The 22,932-nt window shown below is 48.0% G+C and overlaps 8 protein-coding genes across 8 annotated transcripts; 6 read left to right on the top strand and 2 right to left on the bottom strand.

The window, feature by feature from the left end:
- Nucleotides 1–2: 2 nt before the first annotated feature.
- N7516_008735 (WD40 repeat domain-containing protein) lies at nucleotides 3–1,550 on the bottom strand (the record flags this gene model as incomplete). The annotated part of the gene is made up of 1 exon (XM_057221454.1): nucleotides 3–1,550. The coding sequence occupies one exon, from the start codon at nucleotides 1,548–1,550 to the stop codon at nucleotides 3–5; it is 1,548 nt and encodes a 515-aa protein (XP_057071726.1).
- Nucleotides 1,551–2,096: 546 nt separating this feature from the next.
- On the top strand, nucleotides 2,097–3,712 carry N7516_008734 (uncharacterized protein; the record flags this gene model as incomplete). Its single annotated transcript, XM_057221453.1, has 6 exons — nucleotides 2,097–2,163; nucleotides 2,279–3,027; nucleotides 3,080–3,239; nucleotides 3,271–3,329; nucleotides 3,388–3,528; nucleotides 3,692–3,712. The coding sequence occupies 6 exons, from the start codon at nucleotides 2,097–2,099 to the stop codon at nucleotides 3,710–3,712; spliced, it is 1,197 nt and encodes a 398-aa protein (XP_057071725.1).
- A 4-nt stretch (nucleotides 3,713–3,716) lies between these two features.
- Nucleotides 3,717–4,547, top strand: N7516_008733 (uncharacterized protein; the record flags this gene model as incomplete). The annotated part of the gene is made up of 1 exon (XM_057221452.1): nucleotides 3,717–4,547. The coding sequence occupies one exon, from the start codon at nucleotides 3,717–3,719 to the stop codon at nucleotides 4,545–4,547; it is 831 nt and encodes a 276-aa protein (XP_057071724.1).
- Nucleotides 4,548–5,008: 461 nt separating this feature from the next.
- N7516_008732 (acyl--CoA ligase) lies at nucleotides 5,009–7,033 on the bottom strand (the record flags this gene model as incomplete). Its single annotated transcript, XM_057221451.1, has 6 exons — nucleotides 5,009–5,335; nucleotides 5,391–5,713; nucleotides 5,768–5,930; nucleotides 5,988–6,254; nucleotides 6,313–6,693; nucleotides 6,758–7,033. The coding sequence occupies 6 exons, from the start codon at nucleotides 7,031–7,033 to the stop codon at nucleotides 5,009–5,011; spliced, it is 1,737 nt and encodes a 578-aa protein (XP_057071723.1).
- Nucleotides 7,034–10,275: 3,242 nt separating this feature from the next.
- On the top strand, nucleotides 10,276–12,775 carry N7516_008731 (uncharacterized protein; the record flags this gene model as incomplete). The annotated part of the gene is made up of 10 exons (XM_057221450.1): nucleotides 10,276–10,372; nucleotides 10,429–10,508; nucleotides 10,567–10,715; nucleotides 10,767–10,894; nucleotides 10,946–11,058; nucleotides 11,087–11,825; nucleotides 11,878–11,915; nucleotides 11,977–12,162; nucleotides 12,217–12,585; nucleotides 12,641–12,775. The coding sequence occupies 10 exons, from the start codon at nucleotides 10,276–10,278 to the stop codon at nucleotides 12,773–12,775; spliced, it is 2,034 nt and encodes a 677-aa protein (XP_057071722.1).
- Nucleotides 12,776–13,355: 580 nt separating this feature from the next.
- N7516_008730 (fungal specific transcription factor domain-containing protein) lies at nucleotides 13,356–15,787 on the top strand (the record flags this gene model as incomplete). The annotated part of the gene is made up of 8 exons (XM_057221449.1): nucleotides 13,356–13,379; nucleotides 13,507–13,607; nucleotides 13,661–13,711; nucleotides 13,764–14,143; nucleotides 14,193–14,515; nucleotides 14,572–14,982; nucleotides 15,034–15,266; nucleotides 15,328–15,787. The coding sequence occupies 8 exons, from the start codon at nucleotides 13,356–13,358 to the stop codon at nucleotides 15,785–15,787; spliced, it is 1,983 nt and encodes a 660-aa protein (XP_057071721.1).
- A 2-nt stretch (nucleotides 15,788–15,789) lies between these two features.
- Nucleotides 15,790–16,730, top strand: N7516_008729 (uncharacterized protein; the record flags this gene model as incomplete). Its single annotated transcript, XM_057221448.1, has 3 exons — nucleotides 15,790–15,795; nucleotides 15,932–16,061; nucleotides 16,456–16,730. The coding sequence occupies 3 exons, from the start codon at nucleotides 15,790–15,792 to the stop codon at nucleotides 16,728–16,730; spliced, it is 411 nt and encodes a 136-aa protein (XP_057071720.1).
- A 154-nt stretch (nucleotides 16,731–16,884) lies between these two features.
- N7516_008728 (putative Rho guanyl nucleotide exchange factor) lies at nucleotides 16,885–22,271 on the top strand (the record flags this gene model as incomplete). Its single annotated transcript, XM_057221447.1, has 3 exons — nucleotides 16,885–17,614; nucleotides 17,730–21,472; nucleotides 21,531–22,271. The coding sequence occupies 3 exons, from the start codon at nucleotides 16,885–16,887 to the stop codon at nucleotides 22,269–22,271; spliced, it is 5,214 nt and encodes a 1,737-aa protein (XP_057071719.1).
- Nucleotides 22,272–22,932: the final 661 nt, after the last annotated feature.

Below are 22,932 nucleotides of genomic sequence, written 5' to 3'. Positions count from 1 at the left end.
GGTTACTCTTCGAACACAAGCGAGATACCATCATCACCGGCAGTGACAATACGCTTTCCATCCAAGCCCTGTACGAAGCCCATGATGCCACCGGATTGCTCGCCCTCGTCATTTTCCGTGACACCCATGTGTCCCTTCCACTCCTGCATCAATCCCTGAGAAGCCGCGGCGGTACCGCCGCGTGCGTCCCAGCGTCGAACCACACCATCCAGGCCGACAGATGTGAGCATCCAAGAGCGGTTCTGGTGGGCTGCGGAAGCATTGGCAAGGGGTCCTGTGGCACCGAGTTGCTTGCTGCTAGGCAGGAACTCAACCTTGACAACGGCGCTTCCCTCGTGGGCTTCCCGAATATGCCGACGGACCGCAAATCGATGGGCCGCATCATACATCACAATCGAACCATCCACAGATCCGGCAGCAAGGAGGGTGAACGGGGCCTGGGAGAATGAGAGTGACTCAATGTTGTCGGTTTGAGTCTGCAACGCAGCCATGATAGTACCTGCAGCGGTCGAACCGGCTGCCTGCGAGGGTGCGTTTTTGCCCTTGCCCTTGGTTGCAGGGGCACTTGCTGCAACTCGAGGAAGGCCAACGACTCTAATGTGGCCCTCAGCACCACCGACTGCAGCAATACCACCGCTGGGGGAAATCGCAATGGTGTACAGACCACCCTCCACGGCGAAGCGCTGATCCTCCGCATTCAATCCAAGGATGGCATTGGTACCCGGGGAGTACTCAATGCCAGCGGCGGCAGCAGCCCCGAAGACGTCGTAAACAAAGAAGCTGCCGTCCTCGGAGACGGTGGCCAGCAGATTGCCATCAGGCGTCCATGCGCCTGCAGTGCATGATTCGGTGTGAGAGAAGAAGGTCTGGATGATCGAGATAGGCTGGCCGGGGTCGGTATGGTCGATACGGAACACCCACGCGCTGCCATCATTGGAACCGATGGCAATAACATTTTGCGTCCCTTCATTTCCCTGCTGGTAGGGGCACACGGCCATCCAATTGATCTCTTCCACTTCCTGGGCCTCGCCAAAGAACTCCCATGCGAGTCCGGTCTTCTGAGGTGTGGTATCCCGATAAGCTCGCAGCTTGCCATCCAGGCCTGCCGTAATGGCATACTCTCCTGCTGGCTCAGTGAAAACCACGGCATTCACTGTGTCAGTGTGGCCGTCGAGCTTGGCCAGAGGCAAGAGAGACTCGCGCTCCCTGGGCTGAGGGTTTGATTCATAGCTCGATGGGAACACAGGACGCGGTGCGGGTGTCGAGTCAAAGATGTATGCTGTGTCATCGCCAGAACCGGTCATGACAATGTTGTTGTGAACCGGGTGCTGTGCAACGCAGAATACAGAGTCTGAGTGCGAGTCGAAGTGTGCTGCTGAGTCGTTTTGGAAGGTGATCTCATCTTCGATGGTCATGTTCTCGTCGGCGTATTGTTCGTCTTCCCCCTCCGACATGTGGTGATCCTCATCACGATCGAAGATCTCTTCAGCATCATCGGCCTGCAAATAGTCCTCCTCTCCATTATCATGTTGCAGATCGTTTGAAGACATTTTTAATTTTTTTCTCAATTCCTAGGCTGGTGGGAGACGAACAATATCAAGTTCAAAGGAGTGATTGATGAACAGTCACTTGTTATACGACCTGTTCCTAAACAATATTGAAGCAAGAAGCAGGGTGTTAAGGCAACTTGAAATGCCCTCGATCTTTTTTCTTACCTCCCCGCTTAGAAATCCACCACCCCGCGGCAGATTATGCTTTGTGTCTTACCGCTCTAGTGACCGCCTTTGCGTCCGCGCGAAACGCGAAATAGCTTCATTGTAGGCTTTGCCTGGATTTATTGGATTTACTGTGAATATATGGCCACAGTCCTGATTGTAGACTGTTTAATTGCAGGTGGAATTGATTCTTTGCATTTACCTAGGCGTTTTCAAAGCGGGAAGAAGCCATGAATCCCTTGCAGGAGTCTTACCCATGTGAGCAATGCGACAAGGTATTCGGGCGTAAACACCATCTGAAGCGCCATATCCTAACTCATACTCGCCCGCAACTCCATCTTACTTGTGAGCAGTGTGGTACACCACTGACACAACAATGCTATGACCGGGGACACGTCGGGTCGAAAGAGTTTAAATGCCGCTTTTGCCCAAAGTCCTATACCCGAAGGTATGGCACAGTCTTCCTATTCATACATCGTTCCAATTCTGATTTCCCGCAAACATTAGGCATAGGCTCGTGGCTCATTTGAAGAAACACCACGAAGGAGAAAATATAAAAACAGAGCCGTCGGACCAGACGAGTCCTTCATCTCCACGCAATACTCAAGATCCGAGCTCCGTCTCTTCAAACATACGTACATCACCTTTCCCATTGAATGAAGATGGTACAAACCAAACTACTCCAGGTCTGGCCTTGTCCGCTACAGACCCTATTTCACAGGATCAGGTTGATGTCTCGCATGATGTTATGGAAATATCAGACGAGTCAGATAATGATGAGAACGGCCCAGCATCGCAAGCAAGACCGCCTGCTAATCCTACACGTGCCCGGGCTCCTGGTCCACGTGTCCCATCATCGGGTGCTCGTGCTCGTGCCACTGCTGTCCCTTCTGCCCCTGTTGCTCCTGCTTCAGCCAGCTCTTCTAAGCCAACTCGCCCGTTGAAATCATCACTTCCCAAAATGCGGCGTTCAGATGAGCGCTTCTTGTTACCTGAATTCCGTTATAACGTGATGACTAACGCTTCAATATATGAGTCACTTAAGTCATACCTTGTGAGCCTGGGGGAAACAGAAGATGGGACATTTCCATGGTGGAGGGTCATGCAAGACTTTGTGCACTTGTATTTTGAACACTTTGACCATGAATACCCCGTGATTCACCCATATGCTCTAGAATTCGGACATGACAAAACCTCATGGATGGTACTTTTAGCAGTGGTCACTGTTGGGAGTCAATATAGCGCTTTCGGCAACGCCAGTCAATTTTCAGCATCATTTGGGGAGATCCTGTCTCAGGCAATAGAACAAAACGTAAGTTCATTTCCCAGTGAAGCCCGTACGTACCTCATATTAACCAAATCAGCGGCCTCAATCACCCGAATCAACAACTTTATCCTATGCACAAAGTGTATTCCTTAGTGACGTCTCCCTGATGTTTGGCGGGTCTCACAAAGCCCAGTTGAAGCTGCAGTATGAGCGAAATGTACTTGTCACCTTGGGTCGTGTCTTGAAGGTTGATCCATGTATGAAAACAAAAACGTTACAAGGTCCAAGACAATGGAGAGCTTGGCTGGCAAGAGAATCTCGTATACGTCTACTTCATTGTATCTTTCGTGTGTGCTACCTGCAACAATATTGGAAGCCATGAATGCCTGACTAATCTTTTACCAGAACTTGAATGTCTTCAGCTCGTCTTATTCGATCGTCAGCCGATATTTGGACAGCATGAACTCCCCGAGGAGTTCCCCTGTCGCCAATCACTATGGTGTCGCAGGAATGCTGACAATTTCGTCCATATATACCGTGACCAAAGTGAGCCAATGCTATTTGTTGTCGACCAGATATCTCGGGATTGACCATAGCTTTTAGATCTATCACAATCTGCATCCACCCAAGTTGATGTCAGAAAAGCCAGTGAAACAATGGCAGGAATGGATGCTTATCGCCGAAATCTCTATATTTTGTCTCTTTACAGCGAGGAGAGATTGTTCCTTGACAAAATGTCATATTCTTCCATCTGGAAATCGAGTCTAAGTTCTCAGGTCACCGGTGTGCCAGTTCCGGACCAATGGGCCCATCTTACACCAACCCCTTCAGCTCTGCGCGCAATGATGTTTCGATCGATGGACGAAGTATTTGCTGCCATCCCCACCTCCGCCAAACCCGACTATATTGCCGTTCGGGATGTCATTCATCATGTCCTGTCCCTTCTCCGGGTAGTATCGCTTCACATGCTCGAGTCATTTTCAGGGTGGCAAGGCGAGGGAGCCGAAGTCGATATGTCAAGGAGTGTCCTGAAAAATTGGATGGAAAACAATGCACCTATCGCCAGGAAATGCCTATGGCATGCTGTATGTGTTTTCGGCACATTGAAAGTCAAGCAGAAATTTGCCTGCCATGATCCTCTCTGTTTCCTGGTTGCTTTCTTCTACATATGGGCATTCGATACGTTCATGGTCGCTCCTGAAATCGAAAAGCCGCAAGCTTCAAACAAGGAGATCCGCTTGTTAGACACTAGAGAAATTCACATTTGGATTGCTGAAGGGCCAAATACTCCACTCAATCTGGTTGGGGTCGGGAATCTGACCGGCAAGGCAAGCTCCTTGCGTCTACTCACCGAGGTGCACCAGATCTTCTCAAAACGGAAGTCCTGGTCTGGGCTTTGCCGTGGCCTTGCGTTTGCAGTTGATCAAATCCTGAGAGAACAGAAAGCTTCTCAGGAAGCCCCTCAGGAAGCCCCTCAGGAAGCTCCTCGGGAAGCTCCTGAGGAAGTCCCTCAGGAAGTCCCTCAAGCGGCCCTTCCGGGAGACAGCAATGCCCAAGTGGCATAAAGGCTTTGTTACTTACTCTCTGAAATAACATATTATCCATTCAGGGCTATTACGATACCCGAAGCTTCGAGGCAATCGAATTTCAAAGGCTTCTGAACCAATGGTCTTTCGACACGTCGATTCATCTTCATTCTGGGCTTTCATATCAATGAGACTAATATTGGCTGCAAATAACTACAATAAACAAGATAACTAACTAATATCAAACGTCAACCAACACACATGTAGAAAAGTCCCTTGCACAAAGTATATTTACCACCTTCATGTATGCCTAAAAAGAACACCTACAAAGAACATCTTAAAAGACATGACAGGGCCACATAAGTGGTCGACTATTCTTGTAATGAAAATTTTGAACTGTCTACCGGTAGAACTACAAACATATACTCTTATAATAAAGACGATTATTGGCGCTTCTCTTCCAAGGTTTCCAAAGACCAAGCTGGATATCCCAACCGCTTTTAAATCTTGCTGCCTGCCTTTCTCCGTGCCTCCTTCTCTTGATCACGGAGCAATCGGCGAAGAATCTTACCACTCGGGCTCTTGGGAACTGCATCCACAAATCTGATACCTCCCTTCAACCACTTATGACGAGCCTTGTGGTCTTCAACATACTTCAGGAGAGCTTGGGAGACTGATTCATCCGATCCTGCCGTGGGGGACTTGACCACGATGGCCTTGGGAACTTCACCGGCGCGATCATCTGGAATAGCGATAACAGCACAGTCGGAGACATCGGGGTGAGCGAGGATATGGGCTTCGAGTTCGGCAGGTGCGACTTGCAAACCCTAGGAATGACGTGTTAGACCGGTAATCTTTCTATCAACCGATGGGATCACGAACCTTGACCTTGATCAACTCCTTAATCCGGTCGACAATAAAGACGTGCTCGACGCCCTTCGGGCTGACACGAATGACAGCCTCATCTCCGGTACGCATCCATCCGTCCACAAATGTCTCTTCGGTGGCTTTTTCGTTGTTCAAGTAGCCCAGCACGACACTCGGGCTTCGGACCACCAACTCGCCTGGCGTGTCGTACGCTGTGATTTCCTCGTTTTCAGGCGTCACAATGCGTGCCTCGACTCCAGGGAGCAAGGCACCGGAGGAGCCTAGCCAGATATCGTTGGGGTGAGTTGAGCTTATGACCGTGGCTGTTTCAGTCAGACCTATGCGTGAAAATGTCAGCTGGGTGTCTATGAGAAGCGCCAATGATCACATACCGTATCCTTGGCGGATCGAAACGTCCGGGTAGTATTTGAGGAACTCGGCTGCTGTCTCCATGCCCAGGGGTGCCGCTCCCGTGAACAAAAGTCGCACGGAGCTCAGATCGTACTTGGAGCACACGTCCTGAGTGCCCAGCATGTGAATGATGATCGGAGGCACCTAAGTGGTTGCGGTCAGCACTTGACAGGATCTTCTCATCAGCGAAGATATACTCACCAAGAAGAGAGTGGTGATTTTATAGTGTTGAATGGCGTTCAGGTAGGATTTCAATTCGAACCTGGGGAGAATGATTGTTTGGTCGCCTCGGTATACACCGGCATGTCCAATGACCACAAGAGCATAGATATGGCTCTGCGGAAGGAGACCAAGAGCAACCTCAGTCCTCGTGGGCCTTGTGCCTCCATCATTCCGATAGTTTTGCTCAAATGCCTTGATCTGAAGTGTATTGGCAATCACATTGCGGTGTGAGATCTTTACTCCTTTCTGTTTTGCAGCACATGATTAATTAAAGTGTTATTCGGGTGATTGGGACACTGCTCACCGGCATTCCAGATGTTCCACTCGAGTAGCACAAAAATGCTGTTCGTCGGGTTCCCTCACCGGCGCTCCATCGCAATTCATCCACTGGCGGTAGAGACTTTCCAACCTCGATGAGTTCGGAAACAGACTTGTATTCTGCTGGAGGCTTCGCGCCGCCAAGAATTTGCTCGGGGACATCAAGCAGGTAGATTCGGCTTCTCGGGAGACCAGCCTTTGCCGCAGCTTCCAGTGAGATGGAGAGGAGAGGAACACAAGTAACCAGGGCCTTGGCATTGGAATCAAGCAATTGATGTGTCAGCTCGGCGGCGGAGTATGATGCATTGGCGGGAGTGAGAACACCACCCAGCTTGTGCACGGCCCAGAATAGGGGCAAGGAATCGATCTAATGGCAACAACAAAAGAATAAGCTCCTTTCTATTTCTTCTTGATACGGAATTTCCACCTACAGTGTTGAGGGCAAACACAGCCAGTGTCTTATCCCATTCCGATCCTTCGTTTGGCGCCCAACCAAATTCCTTTGAAAGACTACGAGCCAACGAGTCAACGCGATTGGCTACCTCTTGTGACGAGTATGACTTCCCGCTGATGCCGCATGTATATGGGTCCAAGGAGCTGGCGTGTGGCACTCGGCCATATTTCTCATTGAGCATAAACTCGCTGATTGGGATATTGTCGGGAATTGGGTCCAATTGGCCCGATTCCTTTGAAGGCAAAAACACCATTTTTCTTTCCAAATTCTTCGGAGTCGCAACGATATAATTCAGGAGTAAATCTCCCAAATAGGAAAGGTGACGGTTATTTTTTTAAAATGCAATTAGCTCCAGGTGGGCGCAATGAAGTCTGACACACGGTTTTAAGGTAATCAAGGGGAAATGCAAGGGTTTAGAGAACTAAGAACTAGCTGAGGGGAGATTTATGAAAAGTGATGGGTGCGGGGAACCTCGGTAAACGTGGCAAGGATCCCCAAGATTTATACCGCTAGTACGGAGTTCGTGCCTAGGTACATATGTACTAGCATTCCTCTACCACTTCTTGGCATTCCATTTCCATCTTAGTGCTCAGTCCTTGCCGCTTTTTGCTCACTGAGTACAACTGAGCACGCCCCTGAGTATTTATATAAGCCCTAACTAAGCCACTAACTAGGCGGTCTGAGTTGATATCTGACCAAGGCAATTGCTGTCTATAACATGACACTATAAAATTGAAAAGATAAATTCGTAATAATAACAACAACTGCTGGCTGTGATATCTTTGCAATTGTAGGGCTATCACGACTCACGAGACAAGAAATAATTATATAACTATAGGCTAGGAGGAAGAGGAGGAAGAAGAAGAAGAAGATACTGAATACAATGATAATGTGTTTTTTTTTCAATGCGGTTTTCAATATCAACAGCTATCAGTGAACAAAGCGTACAACAAAAAAGCGTTAGTCATTGAGACATAGGCGTAGCATATCCAATTTATTGTGGTGTTTTGGACTGGGCTACCAGCCCGGGGGTACTCGAAAAAAAAGCTCCGGTGTACCCGCCAAGCCTGCTTATATCATCATCCAATATTGAGTAGTTAACTAGTTAATTGGTTGGTTAGTTAGTTAGTTAGTTAACTCGTTAACTATGTGTACCATACCATGTATGTTGTTGTATACATGGGGTTTTAGGCCGCAATAACTCTAACTATGGCTTTCTTTTAACTAGTGCCTATTAAACAAACCCAAGTGGTATCAAATCACTACTAAAATAATTAATTAAGGGTCATTCTAGGTGGGTCATTCATAGGCGGAGATTTAACAAAAATAAAATAAAAATGAAAGAAAAAAATGAAGTGACAAGACTATGGTTATATAATCAAATGAATTTGGGTCCGTCCTAGGTTTTAGTTAGACCTTAGGGATAACTAACTATTTGCTTAGATGTTATTCTAGCTTTAGGGGAAAATGATCTTCAAAGGTTAGCAGATAGCCAAGTAAAAAAAAATAAGAAATAGTATAAAAGGAATATAAAGTCTATCAGATCTGAAATAACATACTTACGCCCAAATCCCTGTCGATGCATTCAATGCATATGATACCTTACCTGTAAGGAACTTGAAGCACCTGACGGGTACTGCCGTGAAGGAACTGACTCCGCAGAGTTCACAAAATGAACTACGTACATTGTGGGGGCCGAGCGTTCTTTTGGGATGGACTTGGCATAAACTGAGTGCAATAGATGCCTTTGACAAATCTCTGAGTAATCAAACACACTGGGCACCTGGCACTAAGCGCTCACTGGGCCTCACAAAAGTATCTCATGACTACATTGAGCTACTCACTGAGCTTGAGCCCGGACTGAGATTTACTCACTGAGCCCTCGGCATAAAAGCAGCAGCAGCCAGGATAGGAAAGCCCCACCCGGCAGAGGGGAAACACTACGTAGAGCTACCTAGGTAGTACCTAGTTACATAGATAGGTAACTATGGATGTAGCTTCTAATAAAAATTGGATAACCGGCCTAAATTTGTGCCGTTCGACTCGGTGGGTATTTTTTGTGTTTAGCTACTTACTTATATGGAGTAACTAATTGGAGTTGAAACTGCCAAGACCAAAGTCACCTCGGTCTATACATATCCGAGGGTATTATCTACAGCATGCTCCATCTAATATTAGCTTTAATTGGTGCACAATAAGAAGTTGCTTCGGTTTAAAATGAATACAACATAGAGAAGTCAGAATTATCCCAAGAAATCAAGATATCTGTCTCCTAAACTTGCTCTAATTGCTTGGTTTAAAGTGGCCTTGGCGTGTAGATCCCCCGCAGCCGGCTTACCCATTTAGACTGTGCCGAGTACGGCTGATTTGGACCAAATTCGACAAATGCACATAGTACATACTACCTAGTTATAGAACGCACTGCAATATATACGACCTACAATTGAAATTAAGATGGAAAGCTCCATGTATTGAATCCTCGCGGCCGGTTTACCTTTTGAACTGAGCCGAGATATTTTGTACTACACTAACAGCTCCTTTCTTTTGAAGCTATTTAACTACAAAATCAAATGACAGCTTGATCATGTTTATCTTTTCTTGTATGTATATCCAAAGATTACTATACTATAGTTCCTTTATGGGCGGAGTGACAACGTCCACGACTGTTCATTTGAGGTCAAATATGACAGGCTCGACTGACCAATTTTCCGGTACAATAGCGAATATAACGAGGTCTTCTGAACGGTTAACTGCCGTGGGCTCTAGAGTTGAAGTAAATTAGTGGCGTACATATTCATCGGTAACCACTTGCATGTCATACATGGTCGACCATTTAGCCTACTGATCTATATCTCCGTCATTCCAGTCCATATACAAACCACCCATAACCGAGAAGATTATTTCTTGAGTATCTCCTTCTTGGGTATCTCTTTCTTACCTAGACAGAATAAAGCCCACTAGGGTGTTAGCATCAAAGTGTCTAAACCTCGTAGGTAAGACTCTCATTGTGTTATTCACCGGAGATTCAGTGTCATCTTATACCAAATTAATTCAAGGCCATTTCTTGTGATTTGAAATTCATAATAAGCAGTAAACTCCCTCAATACTAGCTTATACTATAATATGAAGTCAAAGTTTATTGCCGGCTGCACTCCGACCTCGACGCCGCTCTGGCAAAATATATCTCGGGTCCACGCCTAGCTCCATCATCCTCCCACCTCGCAATTCATTCCACCATATAGCGCTTTTCATCCCTCTCTACCATTCAATGATTTCTCGAAGCTGAATAGTGTCTAAAAATTTATATTGAGCACAATCAAGACCCAAATTCACCTTGTATGGTGCCATTGGGCGTTCTATACTGTAAGTCTGACTATCGGTCCCCATCACCAAATATGATTTTGTTGGCAGTTTGGTCTCATCTGGGATATGTCTGAATATGGTACTTACTTGATTTATCACAAATTAGCTTGCTTATACCACAAACTGTGGAAGATGGCACCACGCCCTGCTGTCAATCGTCGCCAGGCGGCTGAAAGGCCAGTGCGCACAGGCCGCATTGCCAAAACAAACAAAGGACAATCAAACAAAGGTGCCATTGGCTTTATTTTCCTTTTTCTTGGAATATAACATGCTGATACTAGACAGTTTCCCCAGATCAGCTGGAAGCTATTGTCAACGATCAAATTCGTGAGCCGGTTTATGGAACACCCCCGGCCTGGTCAGAGGTATGCCACCACTAATCGGTTATAGCTCATATGGCATTTATACTGAATTTTCTTCTAGGGTCGCCAACAACTTTGTGATGCGATTCCATGGTTCCGTTGCACTCAGGGCGCAATGTATCACAATGAAGGTTTCTGCTATGGCTTCCTCATTGATGCTGATGGTGGTACCCGCACTTATATCGACGAGGAAATTATCATTACCAGGATGTAAGTATTGTGTCTCGAAAATAATGGCCTGCCTCTACTGACCTTTATCAGCGGCGGATGCTGCACTAAAGACTCGGGGGGAAACTTGACCCTCGAAAGGAACCAAGACCCGGAGAATGCACTCGTCCAAAGCATCATCGCGAGCCAAAACTCAAAGCTTGCTGTTGGGCTTGTTATCGGTAATCTATCAAAGACTATGTCAAAAGAAAACCTGCTGACCACCGTTTTAGGGAGCAAGAACAAGGTTCTCAACAGAGAGCTTCCGCATCGGTACAACATCATGGACTGGTTTCGTGTTACCAATGTCTGGTTTGAAAAGATTGGTCAGAAACATGGAGTCAAGGTCCGCTTCGAGAAGCTGAATCTCTCAGAAAAGAGCTGGTGGGCGGCTAAGGACTCCCCCTCCGGTGCCCGTTGATGAACGGGACTTTGAAACGAAGCCCGAGATCCTCAAGTGTGAGAGATGCTTCACGGAAAGTGTTCACATGTACGAGGAAGGTTGGATGTGTCTTGACCCTGGTTGCATCGATTTCTGGAAGATTGACGATGCTTCCCCTCCCGCTGAACTCACTTTCAATCCTGATTTCCTAAACTTTCGGAGTCGCCCAGACCCAGCTATCCAGCCCCACTATAGTCTAGTTCCTGATCTTTTGTCCACATTGGATGAGACTGCTGCGGACGTTAGCACATCTCGTATCGCATGGAAGGGAATCGTGTGCCCTATGTGTTTCAAATGCATTCGACGAACTTTCTGGCAAGGCTGGAAATGTGACGATGACTCTCTCGGTGAGGAATGCGCAAACAACTGCCCATTTCAAAAGTTCATGAACATGAACCCCGTTTCGCTCCGGGTCGTCCTCGATCATTTCGAGCTGGCCCCGATCAAGCGAGCAATTCTTTTTGATCGGAAGTTTAGCATCCCAGAGATTGATGACAGTACCTTCTCCCCTTACCGGAAGTTGACTTACAAACTTGACGGAGTTGGCACCATTACCCACTTTGTGTCCAACAAAGCAATCAATGGCCGCGCGAATGGACCGGATGACCTTTTCATCAATCTCCAACGTGGCGATCTTGGTCTCAAACGATTCCGGCTCCAGTCCAGTCTGGGTAAGTGGACCAGATACAAGCCTAAGAAATATAGTTTCTCACACTGGAGCAGTTGCCGGTACATTGACCTCACATTTCGCAGTCAACTACGTAAGTGAAGAGACACCACCTTGGCATTTTAGTTTTCATCTCATCTGACCCAATGACATAGGGTATGCCCTACAAATATGTCGTATCTGTCGATTCAAAGGGCTTTGATGAAGCACCCAACGACATGCTCCAGGCTCTTGGTCGTTTGTCGTGGGCAACTGAAAAGGCAGTTGTTTCATCTGGAGACGAATACTTGCCTCCAAATGAGTTACTGACACTCGGCTACTTCGAGGAAATGAAGATCGGAGTAAGTCAAGCTTGTAAGATTGACAATGGCCTCCGCTAAAACACCTTCTCTCAGTTCCACGATGACGGCGAGTCCTCGCTCGGTCCCACTATCGCCACATTGTCCCTTGGAGCGAAAGCCACCATGTTCGTCCGTATGAAGTACAAGTATTTCAATGGCTGTACCCGAAGGGCTGAGCCCAAGCAACTTGGGAATCTTCTGCAAGATGATCCTGTCCTAAAAGATTGCATGTTTGAGGGCGAACGTCGAGCACTAAAGGAGGAGTTCGATGCGGGTGAGATCTCGCAAGATGAGTATGATGACTCTCGTCGTGCTCTATCGATGGGCCGCAAGGGAAAAGAGGCCCCAGTTACCATCAAGATGGAACTTCATCATGGTGATCTGATTGTCATGCACGGAGAGAATCTTCAGAAGTACTACGAGGTTTGTGGTTGTTCATCTCTTCGCCAACATTGAACATCAGATCTGACCAATTTAGCATTCTGTGGTACCCGAGAACAAGTTGCGCTTTGCTTTGACTGCAAGATACGTCAAGCCCGACCATGTTGATGCCAGAGAGATCCAGAAAGGCCAGTTCTCACTCACACCCGACCAAATCTACGATGGGAAATGATATCTGACACGATTTTGAATCATTTTTTTTCCATATTGTTAACTCCGATTGCTGATCTCTATGCCTTGAGTACCGACGACCTTATTTATATCCACCATGGTACTAATTGCCGGGCTAGCCATTCTATTTTTGTGATGGATATTTCTATGATGCGCCCAGGCATATTTTGCTGTTTTTGCTATATACCCTACTGCTTATACTTTTTTATTGTGTGCTATCTATCTTATTCCTGTTTTCAATGCTTTATTTTATAATCATTTGAGTCACTCATCAGTAATAATCGTAATAATCCTAAATATAAAAAGATAATTGTTGTCAACTTGACTACCTGAACCAATTGTATAACTAGCAGTGTCCATGTACTTTCCCGATTCGGTCGGGACTCCGACCAAAAAGGGAAAGCGGCCTTGGAAGATTCTAACTAAGCGGCTCCGCGGCCTCGGCATGCGGCCTCCGCGCCTGAGCGACCTACACTACGTTTTTCTTTTTGCTTTTCTCTCATATCAGGAGTTTGAAATGTTGAAAGGACGTTATGGTTACTAGTAAATAACGCAAAGTGTCTGCGAATTCATTCTACCAAATGAATGACGAGGCGTTGCGAGCTGTGAGTGCCACCAGAAGGCTTTCGGCATTCGTATACTGATGATATTAGTGTGACCTTTGCCGGTCGAGAAAGGTTAAAGGAGTTCATTGAGTTTATTTACTGCCCACGAACTGATGTCTTTTAATAGGTCCGCTGTGATAAGCAGCTACATTGTGCGAATTGTAGGGATGCAGGCATCGAGTGCACTCGTACAAAAGCTAAACGATCTCGCCGACAATCATCCTCGGTGTATGTTTTCATATGACTCCATCTTGGTACATGCTTACAGAATCCGATAATAGAATATCTGCTCTCGGAGAAAGATTGTTAACCTTGGAAAGAACAGTTTCAGAGTATGATTGCCAGTCTTCTTTACTTCTGTACTCCCATTGATTGATCGACCAGGGGTATTGAAAACATCATTTCACCAAACGTTGCAAATTATCATGATGCAGGTACACCCTCGAAAAAAAGGAGATTGGATCCTGTGTCGCACATAGAAGGTGCATCCCAACTTGCCCAGGACGAGTGTTCCATTGGATCGGCCACACACCATGTAGAGAAGGCGAGAGTCGTTATACAAGGAGAGCTTGATGGAAATGAACATATGGACCGTGAACGGAAGGCGATACTCAGGTCTGCCCTGCAATTCGTGGATGTTGCGGGGCATAGGAGAACCTCAATCACCGATAAATCTTCGCCGTTGGAAGTGCTACAGGAAGACCTTCAACATGTTGGACCATTTATTGCCCCGTCGCCAGAGCTACTTTACATGCTCCTTCCAGGTATGAAAAGCCATCTTCATTTCCAATGCATCCACTAATAGTAATACAGAGCCAACAGCTATCACCCCACAATCTAGTTCCGTACAATGGCCGGACCACATCTCGGATAAAACACTGGAGAAGATGGCTTCCACCATTCTCAGTGATAATGATCATGAGCACGGGCAGTTATTCTATCAGTATTGTATATGCGTTTATGTGAAGGCCATCTTGCTTCTCTACCAAAAGCCGAGAGCATATAAGGATCCGCGCATCCACGCACAATTTCTGAAGTCCAAGAAATTATATGAAACGTATGCTTTCCGCGCTCTCAAGAGTCTCAATTTCTTGAATCCCCCGACTCTTCCATTCATTCAGGCGTTGATATCTGCTGTAAGTTACCATTCGTTCTTCGACAAACAAGTGTTTCATTAACAACCATCGAACAGGCATTTCTCATGCAGTATCTTGGCAACGTGAGCCAATCCTGGATTTTCAACTCATACGCTGCTCGTCTGATTACCGCTCTAGGCTATCATGAAATTCGCAATGCAGTCGGGAATTCAAGCCTCGATGAAGAGATCCGTAGCGCTGTATGCTGGTGTTTCTACCTCGACCGAACTCTGAGCACCCTTCTCTATCGACCACTGTCGCTGCCAGACCTTCGCATCCCTCCCACGAATCTAATTACTGCCGACCAATCCCTGCCCCATATCCCATTAATACGAATTTTGTTGGATTTAGCTCAGGTGCAAGGAGAGCTGCTGAATTGCGGAATGGCGGACAACACTCGCCAAATCATCGCCAATCATTCAAGGCTCCAAGAAAGAATGGAGGCCATATATTCTAAAATACAATCTGTGAGTTTGACTAGGATACTTGTCTTTCTTCAAGCTAACCTATTCTCCTAGAGTCGAGCATCAACCTCAAACTGTATCGCCTCGGAATGGATTTCATGTGAATTTTGTCATTACGCGATTCTCGTTGATATTCTTCGATCCCGGTTAAAATGTACATTTTCTCCTTTGACACACAAGGAGTGTGTCTCATATTCGCGGAAATCTCTCAGGGCACTACATCACCTTCAGAAGAACCTTGCGGACACCCCAGGATTCGTGGATCCTTATCCCACATTCCTAACATGGTTAGTTAGCCTACTTCAAGCATCATCAGTACTCCCACTAATATCTCTGCATTTTCCTCAGGACTGTTCTTCTATACCCCTTGAGTCCATTCTTCGTTATCTTCTGCAACATCATTGGAGAATTAGACATGGATGACTACAATCTCATGCAAGATATCACGCAAAGCCTGTCTCAGTTCGCCGCAAGTCCATATATTTCAAAATTGCTGAAACTTCTGGACTACCTGCAGAATCTCTGCGTACCGTTGATCCAAGCCAAGCAGCGCATGGGCCCGCGGGTTAAAGTCCCTACTTTGTACCCTTCAATGACTGGGACCTGGCACGACCATCCAGCTACTCATGAGAATGCGCACCAAGAGATGGATAGATCTTATTATATGGATCCCGTTGCTGGAGCATACCCTCCGCAATTGCAAACACCCAGTGATGAAAGCTATGCACCCGATGATGCGTTGATGTCGCAATTGTTTAATAGCGAACTCTCACTGGAGTGGTTCGAGTTTGATTCTTTTTATTCTTGAGGATGCCTGTATTTGTATTTGTGGACACGTCCGTTCCAGTGAAGTATCTCATTTCTCCATTTCTCTAATTCTTTAATTTTCCTTTTCCTTTCACTTCTAGGACTGACAACCACTTGTTCCTATATAAATATGTGCCTTCTATAGCGATATAATCAACCATCATCTATCACTATTTCGGAGCCCATTCTTGATGCCCTCCAATCTCTGGAGTCTGGAGTCATTTTAGGCGAAAATATACTGTTGCCCAAAGTCCACTGCACATGTGGTTGTGGATGTAATATAAGCAGTGGGGCCAAATACGGTTCACTCAGCCTCTCTCAGCCTTCCAAAGTTGCCTCAAAACGAGAAATAATTGGGGGCCACGATGATTTATTATTCACTTATATGGACCCCTATTACTTGTTGGGTTCACTTATTTCTCTAATGGCATGAAGATATGATTTAAATATATATATATATATATACACAAATAAAAAGGAGGCATTCTACCTATGTACATGTACATATGTTTGACATGCACCAATTATTAATTAGTAACAAGCTCAAGGTCAAGACATAACTAACAACATGTGGTTATGTTGGACCTAGTACACTTCATACTTCATATATTTTATAACGGCAGTTACTTCCAGATAACGTGGACGTCCACCACATTAAATAGCATTCAGCCTCTTGTACCGAGTACAATAGGCATAGTGCACGAGGTGGTGAACCCCGTTGGCGGTGGAGAACGGTACCTCGACTAGCGTGGGCGCAGCTGATGGAATCCCAACACACCTCCCACATATTTCCCCCAAAAACAACTCCTGGTTTTGCATATCTGCTAGACTTGGTTTCTACATTACCAAGGCTAGTATATCGCGCTCTACGGTTTCATTGGGGATGCCCAGAGCCAGCTCTTCGCCAGCGTGTTACCGGCCCGCGTGGTCGTTCCCCTCACTGAAATCAGTTTGATTTACTCTGAACTAGTCACTCGTTTTGATATTCATCTAAGTGTCCGAGATTAGACTCCACGGTCCTGCTAGGCAATCTCTCGCGCAATCCTAGGCGCGTCAAGTTGAGTCGACCTCACGTCGGACTCTCACCCCTCCGAAACCATGTCGCAATATCCGAACGGTCAACAGGCATACTACGGCCAACCTGCAAATCCCCAAGCCTCTGTCCAACCCCCCACCAGCCATTATGACGCCTATTCGTCCCAAAACCCCACGCCGGAGCAACACCTGCCTCGAAGGATGCCTAGTTACAATGCTGGGGATGATTCTGGATTCTTCAACCCTGCACAGGCCCAGAATATGAGAGCGACCGAAGAAAACAGACAGTATTCAGCACAAAGTGGTGGTTATGGTAGCAGCGCCGGACAGGGTGGCTACAACGCTGTGCAGGGAGCCTTCGAAGATGACAGAGACTCGAGATATTCGCGGACGTCGGACGCCATGTCGCGCATGTCTCCGAGTCGCGCCTCTTCGCAAACCTCCTCCATGCCGTATCAATACCAATACTCCGGAGCACCTTCGTCCCAGCCAGCCTACAACCCACAGCAATACGGCCTTCCACACACCCAGTCGCAACCGGCTCTCGCTTATAACCCTCAGACGTACACTGGCGCCAGTAATGCTTACGCCGCTCCAGCCCCGGGCCATCAACCATATAATCCTGCAGCCTACCAGTCTGCCGCTGTTTCGGGGCTGAGCTCTCCGATTTTACCCAGAAGACAGAGCACAGCTTCGCACTACGGACAGACGCCGCCCACCCCACAATCGTACGGCTTCTCCCAACAACCACCGCTTCCGCCGCCGCGGGGCGCTGATCATCCGTATGGAGGACGTTCGTACCAACCAATGTCACCGAACCCTTCCCCTTCTTATGTGCCGTCAAGCTCCCCGGGAATAATGCATATGCCCCCCGCCTACACCACGTCCTTATTACGGCAACTCGCAAGGGGCTGCGTATGACCTACCGTCTCCCCAGTACACCCCAGCGATCCCAAGCGGTTCCTTCGAAGAGCAGCCCCCGGCGCCTCCAGTTCACCAGACCCACGCAAATGGTCTATACGGCAGGCAGCCAAGCTTATCTCATTCCGGGGCAGGGCGAACCCTGCCGACGCCCCCTGTGCAGGTAGACTTGCCTCAGCAACCACCGAGGCGAACTGACACTCTGACTCGACACCCCCAATCCCGACCTCTTCCTGGACCCCCAGTCGACGAAGCCGGCGCAAATGGCTGGCCAGCGGAAGCTCCCATGGCATACGAAGATGTGCTCAGAGAGGACGGGGCGGCAGCGTTGGACTCTCAAAGCTTTGCCCGACGTCACAGTTCTAGAGCATCCCACGCTAGCTCTGCTCCACACATGCACTTCTCGCCTGATGAGGAACACACTCACACCAACGGTAACATGGAGACAGGCACGGGGCATACCGTCAACTATGATGCGTACATTGACGAAAGCGACGCCGAGGCTACTGCTGGTTTGATTATGATGCAAGAAGACATAGCGCGCGAGGAGCGCGAGAAAGGGCGAATGCGACGCGAGACCAATGCCTCAGTTCTCAGCTCGCATGGATCCAACGGATCACCAAGAGGGCATTCGCCACACTCTGATATCAATGGAGATAATGATTCCGTTCATGACCTAGCACATTACGAAGGAGGATACCAAGCAAATGTGCCCTATGGCGATGAGCCATTCTACAGTTCGGAAGACCACTCGGACCCTGCCGCGACCAACGGATTTCCAGGCACATCTGGTTCATTCAGAAGCTCTGGGTCCCCCGATGACCGTGGTGAGTATTACAACGAATATGAACACCCACCTATTGCATATGATTACGCCAGACGTCTCCACCACACCCCGGCCGATGCCAGGGTAGATGCCAGTGGCACAGGGGGATTATCGGCACCTGATGCCTATTCCCGACGGATGAGCTTTGACTATGGCGATGAAGGGGAAACACCATATCAGACCCATTCTGGAGATCAATCCGATGACGAGAGCCCCCACCGATCCGCACATGAAGATCTGTTCTTCCACCCTGGAATGCGTCCATTGCCACCAGCACCCGTTGGGCCTGCGGGTAATGTTGATCTTGTGTCACAGTTAATGCCTGCGGGCACCTATAACCGCCACTCGGAGCAGCAGGATGACTTTGATGGTTATTCACAGTATAACAACCCCTCCCTGCCGACCTCCGTGGATTCTTATGGCGATGCTTTGCATAGCGCGTCCCAAGTTCCGCGGTCGTCATCTTTGTCGACTCCTATTGGACCTCGTACTGATGCACCCATCAGATCGAAGACCGATGCGGACCGGCTCAGATACAGGCAGCAGCAGCAAGAACTTCTGCTGCAGCTTCAGCAAAAGGACCTACCTCATCTCGACCCAGCGGCGGCTGCAGCCGCGGCTATGACGCTGGATCTGCCAAGCATCCCAGCTGGCCGGCGCAAGAAGTTCCATCCCGCAAAGCTGTCATCGGAACAATTCAAGAAGTGTAGTGAGCCGTGGGCTTTGAGTTCTCTCTTATCCTGGATCAAGGACCTGAGTGAAGATGAAACAGACCTTAGGGAGCAGACAATTGCCGATGCCATGGTCGCGTTGTTCACCCACAAAGTGCCCACCATGAACATCGCCGATGCTGAGACACTGGCTACTCGTGTTGTCAGCGGTATGCTTGAAGAAGGTGCATTGGTCAAAGAAGAAGAATGGGTCAAGTTTGGCTCAGGTACTCTTTCGGGTATCCTATTCCAGATCACTGGCACTGGATGTTACTCTCCCAGGCTCCACCTACATGAGATGCACATTGAAGATACTGATAGTTTCGCTCGATGTTACTCGCATCACTGTATGCGGACATTGAAGAAGGTCAACCTCAAGGCACAGATGATGGCACCCCAGAAGAAAGTCGAGGACTGGGTTACTTTCTACAAGGTGCCCAAAGAGGTCTGGGAAGCTCATCCGAGGAAAGAGGTCGATCGACAGAACAATTTGCACGAAATTGTCACCACGGAAGACTCCTACATCACGCAACTGGATGTCCTACGGGAACTCTATCGTGATCAATTGGCTAAGATGAATCCTCCGATCATTCCGGCGAAGCGATTGCCCAAATTCTTGGCTGATGTGTTTGGTAAGGTCGATGCTGTGAAGAGAGTCAACGAGGATTTCCTGTTGGCACAGCTTAAATATCGTCAAAAAGAACAAGGGCCTTTCATCTCTGGATTCAGTGACATCTTCCGGGAATGGATTCGCAAAGCTAAGAATGTTTACATCGACTATGCAGCAACCTTCCCAACGGCAAACTATCTTGTGCGCAAGGAGGCTGAGCGCAACCCACACTTCAAACAGTTCCTGAACCAAGCGCGGGAGCACAAACTGTCCAGTCGCCTTAGCTGGGATACTTTCCTCAAAGCTCCGATTACCAGAATCCAACGGTATACTCTTCTGCTGGTGACTGTACACAAGAATATGGTCAAGGATTCCGAAGAAAAGACCAATCTGGCACAGGCCATTGAAGAGATTAAGGTCGTGGCGCTGGAATGTGACAACAAAGTGGGGGAGATGAACAAGAAAGCCGACTTGATGGAGTTGGCATCCAAGCTGCAATTGCGACCCGACATGAAGAAGGAAGTTGAACTCAATCTCGAACACTTGGGTCGACAGATCATCCATCGAGGCGAGCTGCAACGTCCTGGAACCCGCACAAGATTCCTTGTCGATACGCACGCCATCTTGTTCGACCATTATCTTGTTCTCGCCAAGATATTCACAATGCGCGACCGGGCAGTGAAGTATGAGCGATACGATATTTCAAAACTGCCCATCCCAATGGACCTATTGGGCCTGGAAAGCACCGACGATGATCCTGTGGTCAAATCATCCGTCAGGGGAGTTGCGACTGTCACGCCCTCCCAGGCGGGTGCTGGCAGCCCTCTTGCACATACAGGGTCTGGGGCATCAAACGGGGCCGCTGACACCTCAAGGGACGACAAGATCCTGTACCCTTTCAAAATCAAACATCTAGGCAAAACTGGAACATATACTCTATACGCTTTCTCGGCACAAAGCCGCCTGGAATGGTGCCAAAAGATCATCGAAGCGAAGACAAAGCATGCTGCTGCTCTCTTCTCGCAGAACGCTGAGCCATTCCGACTCCGTGTACTTGCGGACACTGCGTTCGCATACTCTGATCATACACCCGGCTCTACAAGTGTCACCATCAAGGGCACCCCTCTCCATCGTGCGATCAAAGAAGTCGAGAAGCAATATGAAAGCTCGAAAACTCGTCCTCCGGCGGTATGCAAGACCGCAGTCAACTGTGCCACGGTTTTCCAACAGCCACCTGGGCGCATTATGTGTGCAATTGGAACGGACTATGGACTGTACATGTCTGAGCTTAATAATCCCCGGGGTTGGTACAGGGCTATTCCCATCACGCGGGTCACACAAGTTGCGGTCTTTGAGGATTTCAATCTGCTGTTGTTGATTGCAGATCGGTCTTTGATCGCATACCACCTCGACGTGGTCTGTCCCGCCAATGGGAAAACCTCTCAGGCATCTCAAGATTCTGCTCGACGAGCCCCGCAGAAGCTGTCTGGAAACCGTGAAGTGGGCTTCTTTGCCGCTGGTCGCCTGAAGGACAGATACTTGGTTCTGTACAAAAAGCGTGAGGGGTTATCATCTACATTCAAGGTATGTACAGTGGTAGCGAGCTCGATACGACAACAGCAAACTCACATACAAAATCTAGGTTCTTGAGCCCGTCCTGCAGAAATCGTCCACAAATAAGAGCCGCCTGTTCTCACGTCGCTCACAAACGGAGTTCTTCCGTGATTATGACGAGTTCTACATCCCTGCAGAGACCTACCGAATCAACATGTTCCACTCCTCGCTTGCCATCTCAACCCAAAAGGGCATCGAAGTCCTTACTCTCGACAAGAAACTGTCATGGTCTGTCCCAGACTTCAGGTCCAACGATACGCAAGATGCACACGATACCCTAAACAGCATTTCCAATCGCATCAACGGACTGAAGCCACTAGGCATGTTCCGTCTCAGCGAGAGCGAGTTCCTAGTAGCTTACCAGCAGTGCGCTGTGTACGTCAACAAGCACGGCGACGTCTCTCGCAGTGTAGTCATGGAGTTCGTGGGTAGCGCACACACAGCCTGTCTGTATGGCAAGTTCCTAATTCTCTTCAACGACGACTTCGTTGAAGTCCGCAATGCAATGAACGGTCGCTTACGCCAGGTTATTCCGGGCCACAATGTCGTCTGTATCGACGACGGCAGCAAAGTCCCTGGCTCACTCAATGGAAATGCACAGACTAACACCAGTGGCTCTGGTCTTGGCAGCGGCTTCTCTGATGCGACTAATGGCTCCTCGGGCTCCCCGAGCATGGGCAACACAGTCAAGATCTGCATGCAACACCCAGAATATGAGCGGAGCCAGATTGTCTTGGAACTTCTCGAGAATGAGGGGCAAAAGGACTAGACCAATACCCGGTCAGCCGGTTTGCGTTGCTCTCGTTCACAACATATTTCCATCTTGGGTTTCATACTACTTCTCCTAGAGCTTGCATCTGCCACCCGCAGCTTACCCTTTTTTCTTCGCATTTTCGTGCACTTTCATTCATCTCACCCCTCTTTTTTCATCCCTTTCTACTTTGGGCCTTTCATGCCCCGCCGCAGTTACACCTTTTGTATATGGACGGTGCCCCGTTGCTCCATGTCTATGCTTGTTTTATACCCTTTTTCTTCTTCTCTTGCGTCCTCGTCACACAACGTCACTATACTTCTACTTCGAAGGTGTTGATTGATCGCTTCCGCCCCCTGCGGTTGTTCCAGCCTGCTTGATGATAATGCTGTACATAGAAAACGTCATTACATCTCATGACTTGACGATTCTCTGAATTCAGGACACTTTTGTTTCTGGGCTACTTTGCCCTTACGAAGTTTTGATTTATTTGGTGGAAACCTATAGGTCTGAATCTATTTTTTGATCTTGACATATTTACGTGAATCGCAAATGCCCGGTAGAACTCGAAACATGTACGAAGAAGAGTGCTACATCGAATCCATATGCCCGATAAACAAGAAATGCTCCAGCTGTATGTAGCGTTCTTTCTAAAGGGATCTAAAAGTCCAGGTACCTA

The sequence above is a fragment of the Penicillium verrucosum genome (genome assembly GCF_028828655.1).
Source record: "Penicillium verrucosum strain IBT 35672 chromosome Unknown utg000003l_segment0_segment0, whole genome shotgun sequence".
NCBI lineage: Eukaryota > Fungi > Ascomycota > Eurotiomycetes > Eurotiales > Aspergillaceae > Penicillium > Penicillium verrucosum.
Note: the sequence above shows the minus strand (reverse complement) of the source record. Positions and strands in the feature narration are given on the sequence as shown.